This window comes from Malus sylvestris, chromosome 15, assembly GCF_916048215.2.
Source record: "Malus sylvestris chromosome 15, drMalSylv7.2, whole genome shotgun sequence".
Taxonomy (NCBI): domain Eukaryota; kingdom Viridiplantae; phylum Streptophyta; class Magnoliopsida; order Rosales; family Rosaceae; genus Malus; species Malus sylvestris.
In genome coordinates, this window is record NC_062274.1 from 25,867,998 (window position 1) to 25,886,581 (window position 18,584).

At 40.5% G+C, this 18,584-nt stretch overlaps 4 protein-coding genes and 1 pseudogene across 6 annotated transcripts; 2 read left to right on the top strand and 3 right to left on the bottom strand.

The window, feature by feature from the left end:
- The first annotated feature begins 1,205 nt into the window (after positions 1-1,205).
- Positions 1,206-2,079, top strand: LOC126602860 (uncharacterized; annotated as a pseudogene).
- A 58-nt stretch (positions 2,080-2,137) lies between these two features.
- On the bottom strand, positions 2,138-3,586 carry LOC126601243 (protein RER1A-like). The gene is made up of 4 exons (XM_050267927.1): positions 3,059-3,586; positions 2,674-2,854; positions 2,477-2,551; positions 2,138-2,383 (listed from the first exon to the last, which is right to left on the bottom strand). The coding sequence occupies exons 1-3, from the start codon at positions 3,451-3,453 to the stop codon at positions 2,486-2,488; spliced, it is 642 nt and encodes a 213-aa protein (XP_050123884.1). The 5' UTR covers positions 3,454-3,586; the 3' UTR covers positions 2,138-2,383; positions 2,477-2,485.
- Positions 3,587-3,692: 106 nt separating this feature from the next.
- LOC126601241 (phosphatidylinositol 3,4,5-trisphosphate 3-phosphatase and protein-tyrosine-phosphatase PTEN2A-like) lies at positions 3,693-9,271 on the top strand. 2 transcript variants are annotated; one of them, XM_050267925.1, is made up of 13 exons: positions 3,693-3,891; positions 4,275-4,602; positions 5,404-5,505; positions 5,591-5,647; positions 5,838-5,903; positions 6,489-6,665; positions 6,795-6,881; positions 6,979-7,043; positions 7,336-7,412; positions 7,874-7,920; positions 8,033-8,163; positions 8,403-8,469; positions 8,608-9,271. In XM_050267925.1, the coding sequence occupies exons 2-13, from the start codon at positions 4,372-4,374 to the stop codon at positions 9,082-9,084; spliced, it is 1,584 nt and encodes a 527-aa protein (XP_050123882.1). In that variant the 5' UTR covers positions 3,693-3,891; positions 4,275-4,371; the 3' UTR covers positions 9,085-9,271. The 2 variants fall into 2 exon arrangements, with proteins under 2 accessions (XP_050123882.1, XP_050123881.1); XM_050267924.1 differs by having other exon boundaries at positions 4,318-4,602.
- A 57-nt stretch (positions 9,272-9,328) lies between these two features.
- On the bottom strand, positions 9,329-14,355 carry LOC126601240 (small RNA degrading nuclease 3-like). Of its 2 annotated transcripts, none has more exons than XM_050267923.1 (12): positions 14,164-14,355; positions 13,703-13,885; positions 13,526-13,615; positions 13,308-13,376; positions 12,675-12,815; positions 12,455-12,571; positions 12,283-12,352; positions 12,015-12,115; positions 11,536-11,670; positions 11,335-11,442; positions 11,003-11,110; positions 9,329-10,043 (listed from the first exon to the last, which is right to left on the bottom strand). In XM_050267923.1, exons 1-12 carry the CDS (start codon positions 14,194-14,196, stop codon positions 9,648-9,650), a joined length of 1,551 nt encoding a protein of 516 aa, XP_050123880.1. In that variant the 5' UTR covers positions 14,197-14,355; the 3' UTR covers positions 9,329-9,647. The 2 variants fall into 2 exon arrangements, with proteins under 2 accessions (XP_050123880.1, XP_050123879.1); XM_050267922.1 differs by having other exon boundaries at positions 13,308-13,421; positions 14,164-14,329.
- A 1,280-nt stretch (positions 14,356-15,635) lies between these two features.
- LOC126601239 (F-box protein SKIP2-like) lies at positions 15,636-17,781 on the bottom strand. Its single transcript, XM_050267920.1, has one exon. It carries the CDS (start codon positions 17,638-17,640, stop codon positions 16,036-16,038), a length of 1,605 nt encoding a protein of 534 aa, XP_050123877.1. The 5' UTR covers positions 17,641-17,781; the 3' UTR covers positions 15,636-16,035.
- Between the last annotated feature and the right edge of the window lie 803 nt (positions 17,782-18,584).

Sequence of the window (18,584 nt, forward strand, 5' to 3'; positions counted from 1 at the left end):
TTCTGTTGCTTCAGTTTAGCCCTTAATTCCCACTTTCACTTCGGCAAGTTTCAATAGATGATTTAGATCTTGGTTTTCTCACTTTCAACATTTATTTACTGAAATTTCGATGTCTACAATCATACTTGTGCTTGAGACCTCTAGTGTTAGAACTTGGAGAGAAATGATTTTTCTGAAGAAAGTGAGAAAACCAAGATCTGTTACAATCAAATAAGAAAGCCGTAGTGGCTTGAACATGGAGTTTTCGATCCCAAACATACATATTAGGAAGGAAAAGATCTAGATTTATCACATCATCTGCTACAAAGTTCATCTCTCAATAGACATGCCTTCATGTAATGTAGTAAAAAGAAGCCAACCATTGAATATCCGCAACTGTTCCACGAGTCCTCCAAAGAACACCGCATCTTCCTTCAACTGCACTTGTGACCATCTCGAGTTTGAAAAAGTTCATCCCAACTGTAGCAGCAAGCAAACGAACCTTATAAATCACGTCTTATTATTGCAGAAATAATTTCCTTGCCGCAGTTGTTTACAAGGTGGAAATTAAGAGCCACGATGATGATTGAACGGCGAAGGTTGGCACAAGAATAAACCATAAGAGTAAGAATATAGAACATTACAAGATTGCAACTAAAAGTCATCTTAAAAAGGATCCACGACGGATGCACCTTTGGTTTACATCTATTAAAATTTTAATTTAAAACAACCATCTGGTCCAATTTATATCATGATGTTAGCAACCCATCATCTTCAACCCCTTGATAGTTGACCCTTTGCAAGCGAAATCCAACGGTCCTCAATCACTCAGCTTATGTTGTTGTATCAAATTTAACGATCAAATATGTGCCTGCATTGCGTGATTGCATGTATTCAAGAAAAATTGTTTTGCAGGCTGTGCTTTTTATTGCTTAGGATTCAAGCCAAATACCAATCTCAGGACGGCATTCTGAGCCAACAAAAAAATGGTTGCCCCGACCGCGATAAGGAGCTCCTGAGCTGGTACCTCATCACAGTCAAACTCCTAAAAACCGTCGAATCTGGAATCGCAAAAACTCCTACTTCCACAAACAGATCAGTTGAACTGCCACAACAAGAAGTTCATCATCAGCAGCAGCTACCATCTGAGCCACTCCAAATTGTGATCCAAAATGGTTGTAATCAAGAAATTTGAAGAGTGAACTGAGTCGCGGGAATCCGAGTGAATGATCAACGTCAAAGACGAACTTGATCAGGCCAGCCATGACAACGTGGCGAGTTTGTGGGCAAAGCACTGCATTTACAGAGTCCCACTCTACTTGAGGGAAGGTGATGACAAAGCTATTGTGCCTGAAATTGTGTCACTACCATCACGGCAAGAGGCGCCTTCGCCAAATGGACCGCCACAAATGGCGGTCGCTTCATCTAATGCTTAAGCGGACAAACCAGTTCATAGAGCTGTATCTTGATTCTATAAAAGAAGTTGAAGAAAAGGCTCGAGCTTGCTACGAAGGGCCAGTTGCAATGGGGCTCAGCAGCAACGAGTTCGTAGAAAAGATGGTGCTTGACGGTTGCTTTGTGCTCGAGCTGTTTCGAGGTGCTGCCGAGGGATTTAAGCAACTAGGTTACCCTCGAAATGATCCCATATTTGCCATGCGTGGCACAATGCATTCGATTCAGAGGGACATGATCATGCTTGAGAATCAGCTTCCGTTTTTCATTCTTTATTGGTTATTGGTGCTGCAGTATGGAGATCCTGAGCAGAAAGGACTTGTAGCTAAGCTAGACTCGGGGTTTTCGATCCATTGATGCCAACTGACGAGCCATTGACAAAGAGCGATAGGAACAAACTCCAGTCATCGCTTGGATACGCAACCACCTTCGATCCCGTCTGAACAAGGTGGCCTTCATTGTCTTGACGTGTTCAGGTGAAGTCTATTGCGCACGGGACTTCAGACTGTGCCGAGAGTTTGGATCAAGAGATGGTCACACTCGATTCGGGTGGCAGATAAACGGAGGCAGCAGCTAATTCATTGCGTTACGGAGGTCAGGGAGGCCGGGATCAAGTTCAAGTTCAAGAACAGGTTATGTAAACTGTAAGTGAAACTTGTGTGTGTAAACTTACGTGTTGTCCTCGAAGGCAATACCGACACAAGCGTTTAGGCAAAAAACTAGTAAGCTAATCCATTATTCTCACCATAAGCGAATAACCATCACAATTACAACATAAACGAATCTTCAATACAAGTGCTTGAGAAGTATGATTCTTGAAGCATAATCGAAATAAACAACAAATTTCAGCCTTCAGCCGAGGAATAACCGCGTTATGTCCAGATACAAGACGCGTGAATTGGCTCCAAAGATGATTCCTCCAGGCCGCATATCTTCCAAAAAACTCCCGTGGCTGTTGAACACAACACATGAGAACAAATTGTTACCATGAGAAATGTTGAATTGGTAGCTTAATTTAAACACAAACAGATTTAAGTCAATGCACCTGAAGGTTTCAGTCCCTAGGGAGGAGGGTTGTAGCCTTTACTGAAGACGAATGAGCTTTCTTTCCATCGTACCGCTGCAAATAATAACAATTTGAGTATGAATCCACAGAAGCAATGGGGACAATGGGGATCAAACCATCAAACCAATGGTTGAAGTAAGACTTATTTCGGGTTCGTTTGGGCGGCGAAGGCAAACCTGTTTCCCAAAAGAGAAGGGGACGTATTTGTATTTGATCATGTGTACAATCTGTCTCCTCATGGTGAGAACGAAGAGCACCACCCAGTAGAAGAGAAGTATTGGCCAGAACACAGGTACATCAAACGCACTGAAGAATGTCATCGCAAAAGCGATGCAAAATGCCTTGGTGATTGAGTACCTTCCACACACAATCACAAAAACCAAACCAATTTCAACAATGACCAAATGGGCAAATGGGCAATCGGGCAAATGATTGTATAATCTATATGGGATTACCGACGGCGAGAAGCAATGTCATTGAGGAATTTCGACAAACACAAACACGGCAATCACGAATTGAACGCAAAGGCGACAACTTTACACAGTGAGATGGGGAAATTACCAGAACTTGAACTCGGGGAGGCGGCGGACGAAGGGGCGGAACTCATCGGATCCGCGGGTTGGGAGGGAGGGGCCGTCGGAGGAGGAGAGGTCGTGGATCTCCGGGTCGACCTGAGGAGAGAGAAACCCGATGAGAAGGTTGAGAATGTAGATCCCCAAGCCGTACGACACCACGTAGAAGCCTTGGACCAGGTACACGCGTAAGACGTAGATTAAGGCCGCCGCCAGGCACGCCAGCCACCGGTACAGCACGTGCGGCGTCGTGCGATCGAGCACGTGCTGGTAGCGCCGCGAAACGCCGTAACTCCAATCCGACACGGCGGCGAACGGCGATCCCTTGAACGGATCGTCGGCGGCTGCTGCGGCGAGACCCACTCCCGCCGCTCCAGTGTCCATTTCCCGACTTGTTTATTGGGTGGTGGTCTTCTCTCTCTCTCCCTCTCTGAATCTGTCTCAGGGCGATTGTCCTTGGAATTAGTGGTTCAGAGATTTTATATTTGGGGCCGTTTCGTCGGGGAGGGAGGTGACCTCAATTTTATGGGTCACCGGTTCGACCGGATCTATTTCGGTTTGGTTAGGCACGAGTGGATCTCAATGGGATTGTTTTTATTTTATTTTTTTGTTTTTTTTGCGAACTTTGTGAAAAAGGTAGTTGACCCTTGGATTCCAAACTTCCAAACTTTGTAATTGCAGCAGCACCAAATCTTCCTCCTGCCTGGTAATATTTACGTCTAAACATTACAACTCCTTTTCTTTGCTTCAATCCAACATCTCAATCAAATTAAACACGAACGCCTGAAAGGCTCTCCGCCTTCATACAAATCCAGAATCTCGGTAAGCGCTCTCTCACATTGCCCACTCTATACCTATATTTACACAATTTGGCACCTTATCTTTTGAATTTCTCAATTCGATCGGTGATGATACAAGAAATTTTCACATTTGCCATTGTAAAAGATGAATCTTGACGGATCTTCCTGCGTGTATTTGTGAGGTGTCAATCGTACGATGCATTGTGGTTAATCAAGAACTTGAATACTACAGATTTAGAATAAAACCCATGTCTCTGATTGACTGCATTGTTGGTTTTGTATGTGGAATGTATTAATCGAACCGTTAATCTTCGTTTTCAATTGGGTTTTTACGGTTCAGCTTATGTTCGAAGCACGAATTCCTTTTAAATAACTTTTGATTCATTTCTTTATGTTGTAATGCAGTCACTTCACTTGGTTGTTTGTTCCTATTGATGTATTGTTTTAGGATCTCCATTGAGTTCTACCTGGGCAGTGTTGGGACCTCCATTGATTCCCCTGAATGGAGTCGAAAGCTAATGACCCGTCAACTCAACCTCCTGCTAAAGATTCTGGGGTTGAAAATGCTACTGCTGCCTCTGGTCAAGATAATAATAGCACTCAATATGCAAAAGCGGTATCTGGGGTTTTTCTTTCATTTACAAAGGGTTTGTTTAACACATCTCAGAGCGCAGTGAAGGCTGTGCAGGTCAAGGCGCGCCATTTGGTCTCTCAAAACAAACGAAGATACCAGGTACCTTACCACAGTTGAGGGGTGCTTCAGTTTTGTTTCTTGATTATTAACGCCGTGTGTATCAACAAATTCAAGTACTTTATTAACATTTCAATTTTTGATAGAATGCGAATAGGGTTTTCGATGTAGATTGCTCAGACAATAATTCAACAAAATTACATACTGGTGAATGGTGATAGATTGGCTTGGGTGTTTAGGCATTCGGTGACTAGGTGATGTCAGACTTTTCCTTCATAGTCAACCCATCGAACTATTAAACTTATCATTAGATATTTGAATGTGGCCATTGATACCCAAAGTATGTACACAAGAAATGTTTTTATGGTATTAGAAACTTCAGTGGCATCAAAAGTCCAGTCCTTATTTCCTTGTACTACTTGGCCATGCTGACCTTTTGGACTATTGTGTGAGAACTGTTGGAGTTTGGTGGCTTGGATTAAAGCCACATTTGCGTCCCACATTGGCTAGAAGAAGAGTCATGTAGTACTTTATAAGCAATGGTACCACACACACATATTGCCAAGGCCTTTTGGTAAGACCCCACACCCGTTTCTCCCGGGTGGCTAAAGTGGGGGAATATCGGCAATATTCGACTCGTGTGTGTGGGACCCATCACTTAAGCATTCAGGAATTATTAGGGTGTATGTGCATGTATATGATTTTTCTTTTCTTTGGTTAACTTCTTAATCATTGCAGTCAGTTACCTTTTGCACCTACCTTTGTTTTCACCTAAATAAAATTGTGAGTTTTCCACAAAGAATGTTGCCTATGAGAGCCACCTATTCTTCACTAAATTTGCAGGAGGGGGGTTTTGATTTGGATCTGACATACATTACTGAGAATATAATTGCAATGGGTTTCCCAGCTGGAGATATAAGCTCAGGTCTATTTGGATATGTTGAGGTAATAAAATTACATAGTTTTTGTTTGGAATCCAGTAAGCTTGGGTGTGTCGTTTTTAACATACCAACTACAACATGTGATGCAGGGTTTTTACCGAAACCACATGGAAGAAGTCATCAGATTTCTTGAGACTACTCACAAGGTGGGAATCAGTTTTCAAATTTGAAGGCATAAATACTTGACTTTGGAGCATGAAAATCTATTTACAGTTCAGGAAAATATCTGTTGAGCTTAAAGAACATGGTGCTTCTAGGTTATCTCTGCGGTTCTGTTCCTCTTTTCGGCCAATGACTGGTTTAAAAAACTCTGTCAATTTGACATTTGTTTTGCAGGGAAAATATAAAGTGTACAATCTTTGTTCAGAGAGATTGTATGATGCATCGCGATTTGAGGGGAAGGTGTGTTTTTTGTCTTCACTTGCATTGTGTTGAAGGCTTAAAGAAATGTGAAGGAATCTGATAATCCGTCTTAAAGAAATGTGAAGAAATGTGTAGAAAAATTGCAGGATTTACTTTTTTTTTTTTCTGGCATATATATTAGCTTAAATACAAGTCCATGGCCAACCGTCAGTTACCTTGTCAGTGCACCAAGTTGTGAGGCTGTCCCAGGTTTTTGGTTCTTGCCGTTTGCAAAAATGTGAAACCTCATTAGTAAATAGAAAAATAAGGCATGATATTGCTGCTAGATGAAGGGGTTGGGACTTTTTATACGCAAAAAAAATTAAGCAACACTGTATCATTGATGGAGCTATTAAAGTTTTTCAACATCTTGATTAAACAACAAAATGGCCATATCATAAGATATTATGTGAATGATGTGATAGACTAAGGAGAGCTATTTTGTATGCATTAATGTATTGGGAAAGAAACTTGAAAGTATTGTCAGAAAGATTAAGAAGTTTAACTTTTCAATGCTGCAATTCTGTTTTTCAGTCATGTTGAATAACAGCTTCTTCTATATTTCGCTTCTCTGAATGTTTTAAGGCTGCAAGTTTCCCGTTTGATGATCATAATTGCCCCCCAATCGAACTCATAGAATCTTTCTGTCGAAGTGCTCATTCATGGTTAAAGGAGGGCATTGAAAATGTTGTGGTCGTCCATTGTAAAGCTGGTATGGCAAGGACAGGAGTAATGATTTGTAGCCTTCTCTTACTTCTTAAGGTGAGATCAATAATCAGCACCTTAAGACCTGAGGGTTGTATGCTGGAAACATTGGTGCTTCTTTTGGCTCTATATTTCTTGCACTTATGACCATAACCTTTTCTTGTTTGTTTTTCCATGACTCTGCAGTTCTTCCCTACGGCTGCGGAGGCCATGAATTACTATAACCATAAAAGATGTATAGATGGAAAGGCTTTGGTTCTCCCTAGTCAGATTGTGAGTCGGTTAAAATTTTCGGATTTCCTTTTCAAGCTTGATGTTCCTTATCTATCTACATCATTGTGATTAACAATTTTTTCTATTATCTTCCTAGAGATATGTCAAATACTTTGAGCATATCTTAAAACACTTCAATGGAGAAACTCCTCCACCTCGAAGGTACACTTTTGATATAGTTCTCCAAAATATATCAGTCTGACCATTCACTTGTATATATATCGAAGTGTTACAGTGGTGTTGTAATGAGGACCTAGGTTGAGGAGCTAAGTTGAGAACTGAGGTATTGAATCAGATATAGGTTATTAAGGTGCACAGTGGGTGAGATGCATCTCAATCGTCCATATCTAAAGTTATCAACGTAGATCGCTTGCCTCTGTGTGTGTGTTTGTGTACTAGTGTGTCTGTACTGTAAGACTCCATTTTAGAAGGTACTAAAGTTGTGATATTATAGGTGCATGCTCAGGGGATTTCGGCTTCACAATTGCCCTTATTGGATTAGGCCCTCCATTACAATCTCGGATCATAAAGGTAAGCTTTGATGCTATCATCCTTGCAATATTCTGTGATGCTCTGAACCATCACACTTTTTATAGATATTTATAATTAGTATATAAGATGCTGTACTGTTCTTTGATTCCCAAGAGGCAATTTTGTTTTTAAATATTGATCCTTTTTCTAATATTGTTCACTTCGTGAACTAGTTACTTGTCCAACCTTGAATTTGTTAGCGTTTGTGATAAGGGAATCTAGTACTGAGTTACAGATAACGCTTCGCAGAGTTGCCGTTGAGTACTCGTACAATACTTGAAGTTGTGATGATTATACATTTTGTGTGTGTTTGCATCTTTGCGTGATGATTCATTGTGTGTTGTTGCATGTGCGTGTTTTTAGAGCCCTGCATGCATATTCATTTCTTAAAATGCCTTCACTCTTTCCACATTTAGAAGCTGTTTTATGCTACTTATCAGGATGTTTATCCTAATGCACAGGAATTTTGTTCTCATCAAGAAAGCATCCAAAAACAAAAGATCTTATGGTAAGTGCTTGTCAAAGTAAAACGGTTTCGATATGCATGCTATATTTTTTTTTTATACATACGTAGAAATCCATTGAATTTCTGATTTAAGGCCACTAACTCATTCTTTTAGCCAGAAGATTTCTGGATCAGTGCACGGAAGAAAGGGATTGTGGTTTTCGCTCTACCAGGGGAACCTGGTCTTGCTGAGTTAGTGGGGGATTTCAAAATCCATTTCCTAGATAGCCATGGAGATTTCTATTGGTATGTAATCGGTTCCCCTATATTACTCTTGTTTATGTTATGATGCAACTTTTCTTTACTAGTTTAATGACGAATGTTGAATCTGTCATGCTTTTCGTTTCACGGAACCTGCTCTAATATTGCTATTCTCATATCCAAAATTTTACTTTCAGCAATTGTGGTACAAGAAATGGAATAAATATATATAAAGAGACTAGACTGCCAGATTGATTTCGTTTGTATTCTCACCTCTTTTTCAGCTGGTTAAATACAATGACAGAAAACAGAAAAATCTTAACCGCAGATGACCTCGATGATTTTGACAAGGTTAATGGTTTGACCTTCATCTAATTACTTATGAATATGATATATGTCAAATGTTAGATCGTCTCTTACTTTCTCTACCTTACATTTCTGTTTCTCCGTGGTGCTTGCTTGTGAAACACCTTTGGTTGTGATTTGCAGAGAAAATTCCCTTGTCCAGGATTTCAGGTTGAAGTTGTGATGATAGACTATGATGGTACTGCTTTGCCTACCAAAGATAAAGCAGATTCTTCCGGTAGAAAACCTGAGGGTAGCTCAAGTGACGCCAATGCTTCAAGTCGTGGTGTTGCAGGAAACCCCAACCAAAGTAAAATCTTTCAGCGTGAAGATGGTGACGATGTATTTTCAGATAGTGATGGAGATGAGCCTGGGGATAAAACGAGCAGGCAACCGGAAGCTAATTCTAGAGCTGGAATTGCTGCATCCAATCATCCATCTAACACCAGAAGTGTGGATAGCCCGCGGAGAACTTCCAGAAAACCGACTAGTGATGGAGCTGAAAAATCTCACCTGGGCCACTCCCGCAAGTTGAGCTCATCGGGGGCAGATGATATAAGGGCGATAGCCGCGGATGCTTCAGTTTTCTCTTTCGGGGATGACGATTTTGATAGTGAATGAAGCAGTTTGACCATTTCACTTGACATTGTACAAGAAACACCACTGTATTGTGTATTTACAATTCCAAACAATAGATAGCAGAGCTCGGAAGGATCACAGGAATCAGATGTTGGTTGATTGTTTCCTTCATTGTTTTCAACAGAGGTATCAGATGCTAATTGAAAAGGGGCGTTAATCTCGCCATTTTGCAATCCTTTTAACAGTAAAATCCACCCTACTCAGTTCGTTATTTAGGTAGAATTGCTAACATGAAATCGTTCTTTCTTTTTTCGAAAAAAAGAATCAAATGTTGTATCACCAATCAAAGTTACATATAAATAAATCTGTATCTTTGGAAAATCCCACCAGTCAAAATTGATCAGCAGCAAAACTGATGTACTTCTCGAGGGATGCAACGGGGAAGCCATAATTGCCAAAAAATGAGACCTTCGACCTTCGACATTTTTCTTCATGAAGCCTGATGTTAACTGCCCATCACATTCAAAGAGCTACGAGCTGTTGCAACACGCTGAGCATTGACGTGCCTCCAGAGACGCGAATAATTCTCGGGGCCACGCTAAATTCTACTTCCCTTTTTTCTTGCCCCCTTGGAGTTTAGAAACAATCTTATTCAGTGTCGAAATTTCAAACTCTTTATTTTGAAGTTGCTGCTTCAGTCCTTCAATCTCCTTTAATTGATCAGAACACTTCTCTAGGGCCTTTTGTTGTTCTTCCGTCAAACGTTCCATCTCTTTAAGGTGATCGCAGCACTGATTTAGCTCTGCCGTTGTCTCCTCTTCTGCTTTCTGACCTGTCTTTTGTTTTTTATGTACACCTGAGTTCTCTTCAACTTCTAAAGCTCTCTTTGATGAGACTTGGGCAGAGGAATCAACGTTTGCCATTTTACGAACGAATAAATCAGCAGTTACACCTGTGCTGAGCTTAAATGCAATAAGTTTCTGGGGCCGTCCACATGAGTCCTATAATAAAAATAGATTAACATTGTTATATTCTTTATAACCAAACAAATCCGAGTGCCTTACAGACGACAGAATTTCCTTGTAATGACAACTAACCCCATCACATGAAGCACACAAATGAAAATCAACGGATATATAACCCGAAAAATATACTCATGTAAAAAGAACAGCATGCACACAATAAGATCTCTTATATATGTGTTCGACATTGTCAATGAGATATGTTTATACCATATTTAGGACCTCCGTATTTAGATCTCGTACAAATACTCAGGAGACTTAAATGTAATTATGTAAGAAAGGAAGGGGCAAATATGTAATAAGTGAGGAGTCCTTATTCTATAAAAGGACTCCTCACCCTCACAGTTAGGGGAGGCCATTTCTTAAGCCTTCTCACCCCTCTCACATCCCGTCTCATATTCAGAGGTTCTCTTCCTCACCTCTCAGATAAATACAATATCAGTGTGGACGTAGCCAAACCTCAGGGTGAACCACGATACAACTTGTGTTATTTACATTTCTTGCAGATTCACGGGTTGGATTTACGTTGTTCCAAGACCTCCGGTTTTGTGCATCAACAAGATATCTTCTAGTTGTGGGACCCACTTCACATCGAACTTCAACAATCAAAATCGTCTAATTTTTAAGTCTATAATCATAGATCATCCTTGCAAAAAATCAATTTAATCCGAAACCATTTACCCATTTAATGGTAATTCCATGTTTCTAAGAACATAGTGTTCATCAATATCTTTAAACTCAATTAGACGCCTCAAACATTTCCAATTTTGGCTAATATTTTGCAAGATGTTCTACGAAGTGCAACTTGAAAAATAGATGGTTTGGATTTTTGGAGTTCGATGTGGTGTGGGCCACACAATCAATCCCCATTTTTTCAAAAAATGGGGATCCCCTTAAAGCCTCTGGTCAACGGTATAAAGATATATAAATGTATGTACCTTCTCCCGGCTGCCTTGGACTTTTTCATATGCCTGATGTGCTTCTTGTGGACTCGTAAAGATAGCAAAGGCAGAATATTTATCTCCTTGCACTTTCACAGATGGTTGCTGGAAATGATTAACTACATTAACTTCACAGTAACAAGCAGGGAAGAAAGCGGGAAGGGGGGAGGAAGAAAGTTATGATATCCCGACCATTTTATCCAAATGAAAGCCAAACCTTGGTATCTATGATGTGGTGTGTGAAGGTCTTTTGGAAGTAAAACCATAACATAATACCTCTATAGCACACTGAACCACTAAATTTAAAAATGTAGGGATATATATCGAACCTTGACTTGTATTGTATAGTTCCCAGGAATGACATTGTGCAGTTCTTCACTAGGCACTGTAATTGGTATCCTATGCAGAAGTAGCTTTGCCATATTAACTTCACGTACCTACAATAGAAGGATTTATTTAGACAATAATGAATGATGTACCTGGAATTACTGTCTTGGAGTTTAAAAGATGATGAAAAACTAGAAACTCACATCCTCCTGAGCTGGGGGGGCAATAACACCAACTTCGCCCTTTATCTTAGCAAGAACTAGTTTCATTGCAGCACAAGCATCATCCAGACAATTGTGTGGAGAACCTTGCTTCCGGACTTCATAACCCAATACAGACTGGATAAAATAATATGGAAAAATAAGTCGTCCATCTCAAAAAAAAATCCCAACACATGGTTTCTTTGCTTTAGTTCTTGTTAGAGTATAACAGAAGCTTTAAAAGTTGATCCCAAAAGCATCTCCAAAGTGATAATACACAATGCCAAAAATAAAAAATAAAAAATAAATATGTAGACCACCATCCTAAATAGCCAAAGTTAGTAAATAACTGCCCACATTGCAACAATCAAGAACTTAAAGGTAAAAAAATTTCAAGTCATCCCTCATTAAAGGTGGACAAACACTCAATTGCAGAATCATGCAATAGACTAATTAATAGATTCCAGTTTCTTATAACTTGCCTTACACAAATTGTTCAAGGAAGGTTTTCTATGAATAGGTCCATCAGAGTATCTGTAGATATATGCAGTATCGATCACCCTGGCATGTTCTAACTTCAGTGCTGTGAACAAAAAAGATCAATATTAAGAACAATGAACAATACAGCAAAAAATTAAAAAAGAACTACAAAGTCATACTTAAATTGCAGAAACTGAAAAGGAGAACAACATATAACGAGTTGTTTCAAAAAGGCCCAAATATCTACTTATAGAATAACTGTTAACTTACCTTGCAGGTCATTACATAAGCTATGCCCGACTAAAATAGTACCATCTGACAACAACTTCTTCAAGAGTTTCTACAACATAAACCAACAAGTTCAGGTAAGAAATGGTCATGCATAATCCCTTGAAATCAGATTGAAAAAGAACCCCTTGAATCATGTAAATAAACTTCATACCTGTATATCCTTCAATGTGCATGTAATTCCATCCAAATCCGATGCTGAAACTCCTGTAATCTCAGATCTGTAATCAGTAACTTCTTTGCAAGGGTTTACAAATTCATTCAGTTTGACCTGAAAAGCCAAAGTCCAAATTCATAAGGTTACAGAGAAAAGGGACTTTGAAAAGGCCTAGGTACTAATCACGTAACTAGTCTCCATTGAAGAACAGCTATACCTGTAAATCGGCATCCACTACGCACACCTTTACTAAAGCTTCAGAGCCATCTTCACATAGAACCATCTCACAATCAACAGCAAACATTGCATTTGAGGTCATCACCTTGGATTTTTTACCTAGCTTTGTAGCTACCCAATCCTGCTTCGTCATTTATACAAGTTAACAGGGAGAAACCACGTGACCAGGTAAAACTTACAGCCATTTGAAAAGCTAAGATTTCTACAGCATATCACTTTTAATTTAGTCAAAGTAGAAATGCCAAAGTTTTTGTAACCAATTTTGTAAAATCAGGGCCAAAACAATTGGAAATCAAATTCTATTACTTGTTATCATTCAGTTTACAGCGACAAAACAGTTTGCCACGAAATATCTCTTCCATAAAACAGAAGGTATCCTTTTCCAACAGAAAGGATATACATGGACAAACAACACCGTAAAACACCTTATCCTAAAAAGGATCATAGGCGAGTAGGAAAATACCTATCCCGTGTACGAAGTAATAAAGAAATCTAAAGCAATGCAGAAATTAAAGAAACAATTTCACTACAAAGGATTCATACGAATGTTAAGACACACTCAAACTAATGTAACTTTAAAACAAAAATGCAAGCAGAGATACAGCCAAGAAACCTGATCATTTGATGCGAACGAGTAATCCAGTGGATATTGTGGGTGCTCAAGAGTTGCACGGACAAGCTTCTGCATGGCCATCATCACGACAAAATTAATACTATCTAACAAACTGTGCATAATGAAAATAAAAAGGCAATTAGCAACTAGGGGAGCATACCCTTCTAAAATTACAGGGCCAGCAAAAACCAATAACTACGTGTAACAAAAAAAGATACCTGCTCCGGGGATTCATTTTCCGGAAAATTCTTTAACAATTGCTCCACGGCTTGGCGGGTTGTATGGCATTGGACAACTTTAGCCAAAACCTGAAAACACAAAAGGGGCAACAATCACCATCCGAATTAAACAACTGTTCTATCAAATTAACATACAAACTGGACACAGCTGATTACCTTCAAATCATCCTCATTGTTCAAAGTCTTCAAAAATGCAGTCAGTACATCGTTGGACCGCCTACCGGGATCACTCAAGCTAGCCCCAAACTTCTTATCATAACTACTTAAAAACTGCTTCCAGTCTCCTTTATCACCCTTCATCCCTCTCTTTTGGGACAATTTCACAATTTCCACAAGAACCTATCCACCACAAATTCAGAAAAATTCAACAAAATTCACACAAAACAAAAGCATCCAACTTTTCTCACAATTAAACCAAATAAGTTACAACCCAATAATGCTTAAACTTAAAATTTGATAATTTGGCTTTTAATCAGTTTTATCGGCAGCCCAGAAAGTAGAACAGACGAAAGCATTCGAATTGAGTAGAAATTTGTGAGGTGAAAGCTCAGCTTAGAGACCAAGAGTATGAAGTTGTGAGAGGGAGAGAGAGAGAGAGAGAGAGGGAGAGAGGGAACCTTTTTCTCTGCAGTAGCGAATAAATCATCCATTGGGGCGTTTTCCGGTGACGACCAAATGCAAGGCGAAGAGCAACGGCGCGAAGTTCGTGTGGCGGGCGGCTGAAAAAGGGGGCAGCGAGAGGGTTTTTGGTTTTTCGCTTATAGGGTTTAGCTTATGTTACTTACAAAGGAGGATCCTCAAGGGTGTTTTCGATATTTTCCGGTGCACTCCATGGCAAAAGACCAAACATATTTTGGCTTATTAATTGATTTGCTCGTGAAACTGCCATTTAATCGCATTTCACTTCTTATAGCTAGTTTTCTCTCATTTTATTTCCTGAAATTATCATTTTCTTCTCATATAGTCTCATTTCATCCATTCCAACAAATAGAAACTAAAGGTTAGCATGAACATTTCATTTTTTACTCCAATCTTCAAATCCGACTTGCTTGCTAAAATAATCCCAAATCCATTTTTCATTATTCTAATTCAAATGGATTGGATTACTTACGGATTTACACAAAACTATAGCTGTTGGTCTCCGTTTTTCATTTATTTAATTCTCAAGTTCCATGCGTTTACTAAAATATAAGTAAGTGAATCATTTCACTTTTTAACTTTCCCATACGTCTAATTACACACAGGAAAAAGTTTTCTCTTGAAATTCATAATCAAACACTTAAAATCAAGAATTAGATTGACAAGGAGGAACTAGTTGATTTGATTCACTTTTCTTCTCATATTTTTAAGCTCTCTTATTCTTTTATTTATTTATTTTTTCCATTTTTGTTAAGTAAGATTGAGTTGTTTTGGTTTGAAAATTGCTTCATCGTTTTCATCCACACCACCTCAAACTCCTTACAATTCAGCAATGGCATTCCTGATTTTGTTTAGGGCCCATGTAACTTTCTGATTCCGTGATGCAAATAAAGAAATTTGAAAATTTCTACTAAAACATTCGATTGTTTTAGTCCAAAAACGACTAAAACATTCGATTGTTAAATTTCTAATTTGAAAATTAGTCTGATTTGACTAATTTTTGCAAGCGTGGCGTTTGAAATCATGTTGTGATGTAAGTCCAAACGAGTGATCAATGTTGTATTAACATAGTTCATATGAAAATAACGCATCTCCAACGGAGGTAGCAAGGAAGATGCCAATCCTCTGGCAACAAACAATACATGTAACGTACGGGACATTCAAGGAAGAAAAAGGAGGTCAGGTTCGGGTGCACAAGCTGGCAACAATATTCTCAAGAGTCTTTCACGCGGGCAAAGCAATACCACCGCTGGCAATTCAAAAGCATTAACTTAATAGCTAGGCTTGTAAACAAGAGATACTTGTGTAACTGCTACCTGCAAAGTTTGTAAACGCTACCGTTGCAAGGCGCTTTCTTCTCATTCCTATTCTCCTTGGATGATCAAAAACCGCTTATCGAACGCATCGTGCATAAAAGACCAACACCATCCCAGGCATATCAAGAAAGCAATCACACGAAACATCGCCACATTAGATTGAGCACAGTTACTTGGACTGTAAGATTACACAACATAGAAGCAGAACATAACTCCATTGCGCTCAGATTAAACGCAATCAAAAAGAACGTGGTTTCAAGTTCTTACATGAACGATGGTATCAAGGAAAAAGTAAACAAGTCGTGATGTGAGCAAATTCCGAAAACAAACTGCAAAAGATGAAGTTGTTTTCTGGATATTTGAGCTAGACATTACAACTTGAATGCCAGCAATTCTCTGCATGCATTTTCTTGCGAACAAAAATTCAATACGACATCACGAAAAGCCCCTAGTAGGCCATGAATACACTGTAAACAACGTACCACCGTGAGCTGAGGCCCCGAGGGCAACTTCTGTAGCCCACGAGAACATCACCTACAAGTTTGAACTGGAACTACTCTGACTAGCTGACCACCTTCTGAATGTGCAAGGAACAAAACTCCTACCTGAAAAAACCCCAAACTTTGTTCTCAACAATGCCAATGGACTATTGCTACTTGCTGGAGCAATAGCAACCGCTACGTGATCAACCGGAAACTCCACATCGCTTTCTACGGCTCCACCTGCACACCCACTAGCATCCATTGATCCAATTTCACCAGCTTCCCAATTCACAGTCAATGATCCTCTTCGTTCCCGCAACCACTCCGCCGCCTCACCACTCACTCCTCTGCACTTCTTGACCTTAATCTTGGACAAACTGGGACAACCCCAAGCAAGCATTTCGAGCCCGACATTGGAAATTGGGCACCCCTTAATACACAGCTTCTTCAACGCCACGCATTTCGCAGCAATGCAAGCAAACTCTGCATCTCCAATTGACCCGCTACCGCAGAGCGCCAACCTCTCCAATTTTTGGCAATTGGAAGCAATTGCAGTTAGGCTCAAAGAGGTGGGATTCACACCAATCAGAACAAGCTCCTGTATGTTGGGGCACTCTTTCGATATGGCAATCAAACCCTCGTCCCCAATCCTATTCGTCCTCCATCCATCAATGTGAAGCTTCCTCAGCAGCTTGCAGTTTTCGGCAACACAAATAAGCCCAAAATTCGAACACTCAGGAGCCTTAACAATGTGCAAAACCTCCAAATTCGAGCACTTCGAAATGGCGGAAAGCCCCAAATCGGTCACCTGCAACCTCTCCAGGTGAATTTCAATCACACCCCGGTTCCCATTTCCAAGCTTTTCCAAAACCGTATCCCAATCCCCCAAACAGCGGATTAGCTTCAGAGTCTTGAGATTCTTGGAACCTACGATAAGCGGCCCGAAGCACTGTCCGTTCAGTATCTCCTTCAACGTTATCGATTTCAGCGACGACGACGCAATTTTGTCGCCGATCGGCTCTGAGCCGTCGTGGACGCCGCGGAGCCTCTTCACGGAGAGCTCCTCGAGCGCCGGGCAGTGCTCGAAGACGGCGTTCATGGCTTTGGCGCCGAACATGCACGAGCCGCAGGAGAGCTTCTTCAGGCCCTTACAGTTCTGCGCAAACGTGGCCATTCCGAGGTCGGTGATTTCGCGGCAGCCGCGGAGCTTGAGGCGCGTGAGGTTTTTGCAGCGAATCGAGATCAGGACCAAAGCGTCGTCGTCCAGGCTGATCGATTTGCGATCGCATCGAAGCGCAAGCTTCGTGACCGAGTCGAAGCGGGCGAAGATAGCAGGCAGGACAGGAAGAAGCCCAGCCTGGGCGTTGAGAGAGAGGCGGTGCCGGCTCTGTCCGTCGACTCTCAGCCACCGGTGGCAGACGAGCGAGCTCCGTTTCCGGTCACCGGCGCAGAGGAAATGGAAAATACTCGCCAGACACTCGTCGGGAAGATCAGACGTGTAGTCAGGGCCCTGAGTGACTTCCCCGTACAACTCGGAGTCTTCGTCGGTCGAGGATGAAGCAATCGCCACCGTTTTGAAGCTGAACCGTCGGCTCGTTGAAATTTCTCTGGGGCTGTGCTCCGCCGGAGCCTCAGGAAGCGAAGAGGACTGTCCCATAGCGCTGCTGCAAGTGAATTGAACGCGCCGCCAGAAGAGAGACAGAGGAAGAGAGAGGTGGTGGTTGGTATTTTCAATGTTATCTTAAAATGCGTGTGTGTGTATGTGTGTGCGTGTCAGTTCTTCTTGTGAGTTGTGAGCGTATAAAATAGAACTCTCGGAAATAGGCGCGTAGAGAGAGAGAGAGAGAGAGAGAGAGAGAGAGAGAGAGAGAGTGGGCGTTGAGTGCGTTTCATGTGACCCGTCAAATGGGATGCTCCGTGGCGTCCTCGCTATCTCCACGGGCCACGGCCGACCATCGTTTTTCATGCTTGGCCGTCAGATACGCGCCCTTTGTTTTGTTTTTACTCTTAATTTTTCAGGGTCAAATTACAGATTTTATCATTTATCTCCTGTACATTATGGATTATTGCAACTTGGTCCTTCATTGTTTTTTCTTCTCAAGTAATTTTGTGCACTTTTTTAAAATTGTGTTTAACAAGGAGTAGACCAATGTAAATTGGTTTCGTTATTAATGGTGGACGGGGTTCAATCTGCTCCATTTTTGGGTGAGATCAAACTGTTGTATTGTCTATGTGGTTAAAGAAACATCTTGCATCGATTAAGAACTTTTACAATTTCTACATACTAAAAAGCGAAATGAGATACTAAGATAAGGTTGGTTGTTTGAAGATGGTGAATGATGTGGAACAAGTGGGAGTTAGGAATCGATGTTAAAGTATTTTGCAAACAATGGTAATATTGAAATCATCGCTTTGATAGCGACATATGTAAATAAATGATTTAAATCATGTCAATTTTCTTCATGTAATCACGATTTTTTATTAATCATGTCATGTTTATTGTAGATTAAAATATACACCAAACCATACGGGCGAATCCAACTTCGATGATTTTGTTAGTTTTCGGCATATATGTATATTCATAGATAGAAGCGGTCATGT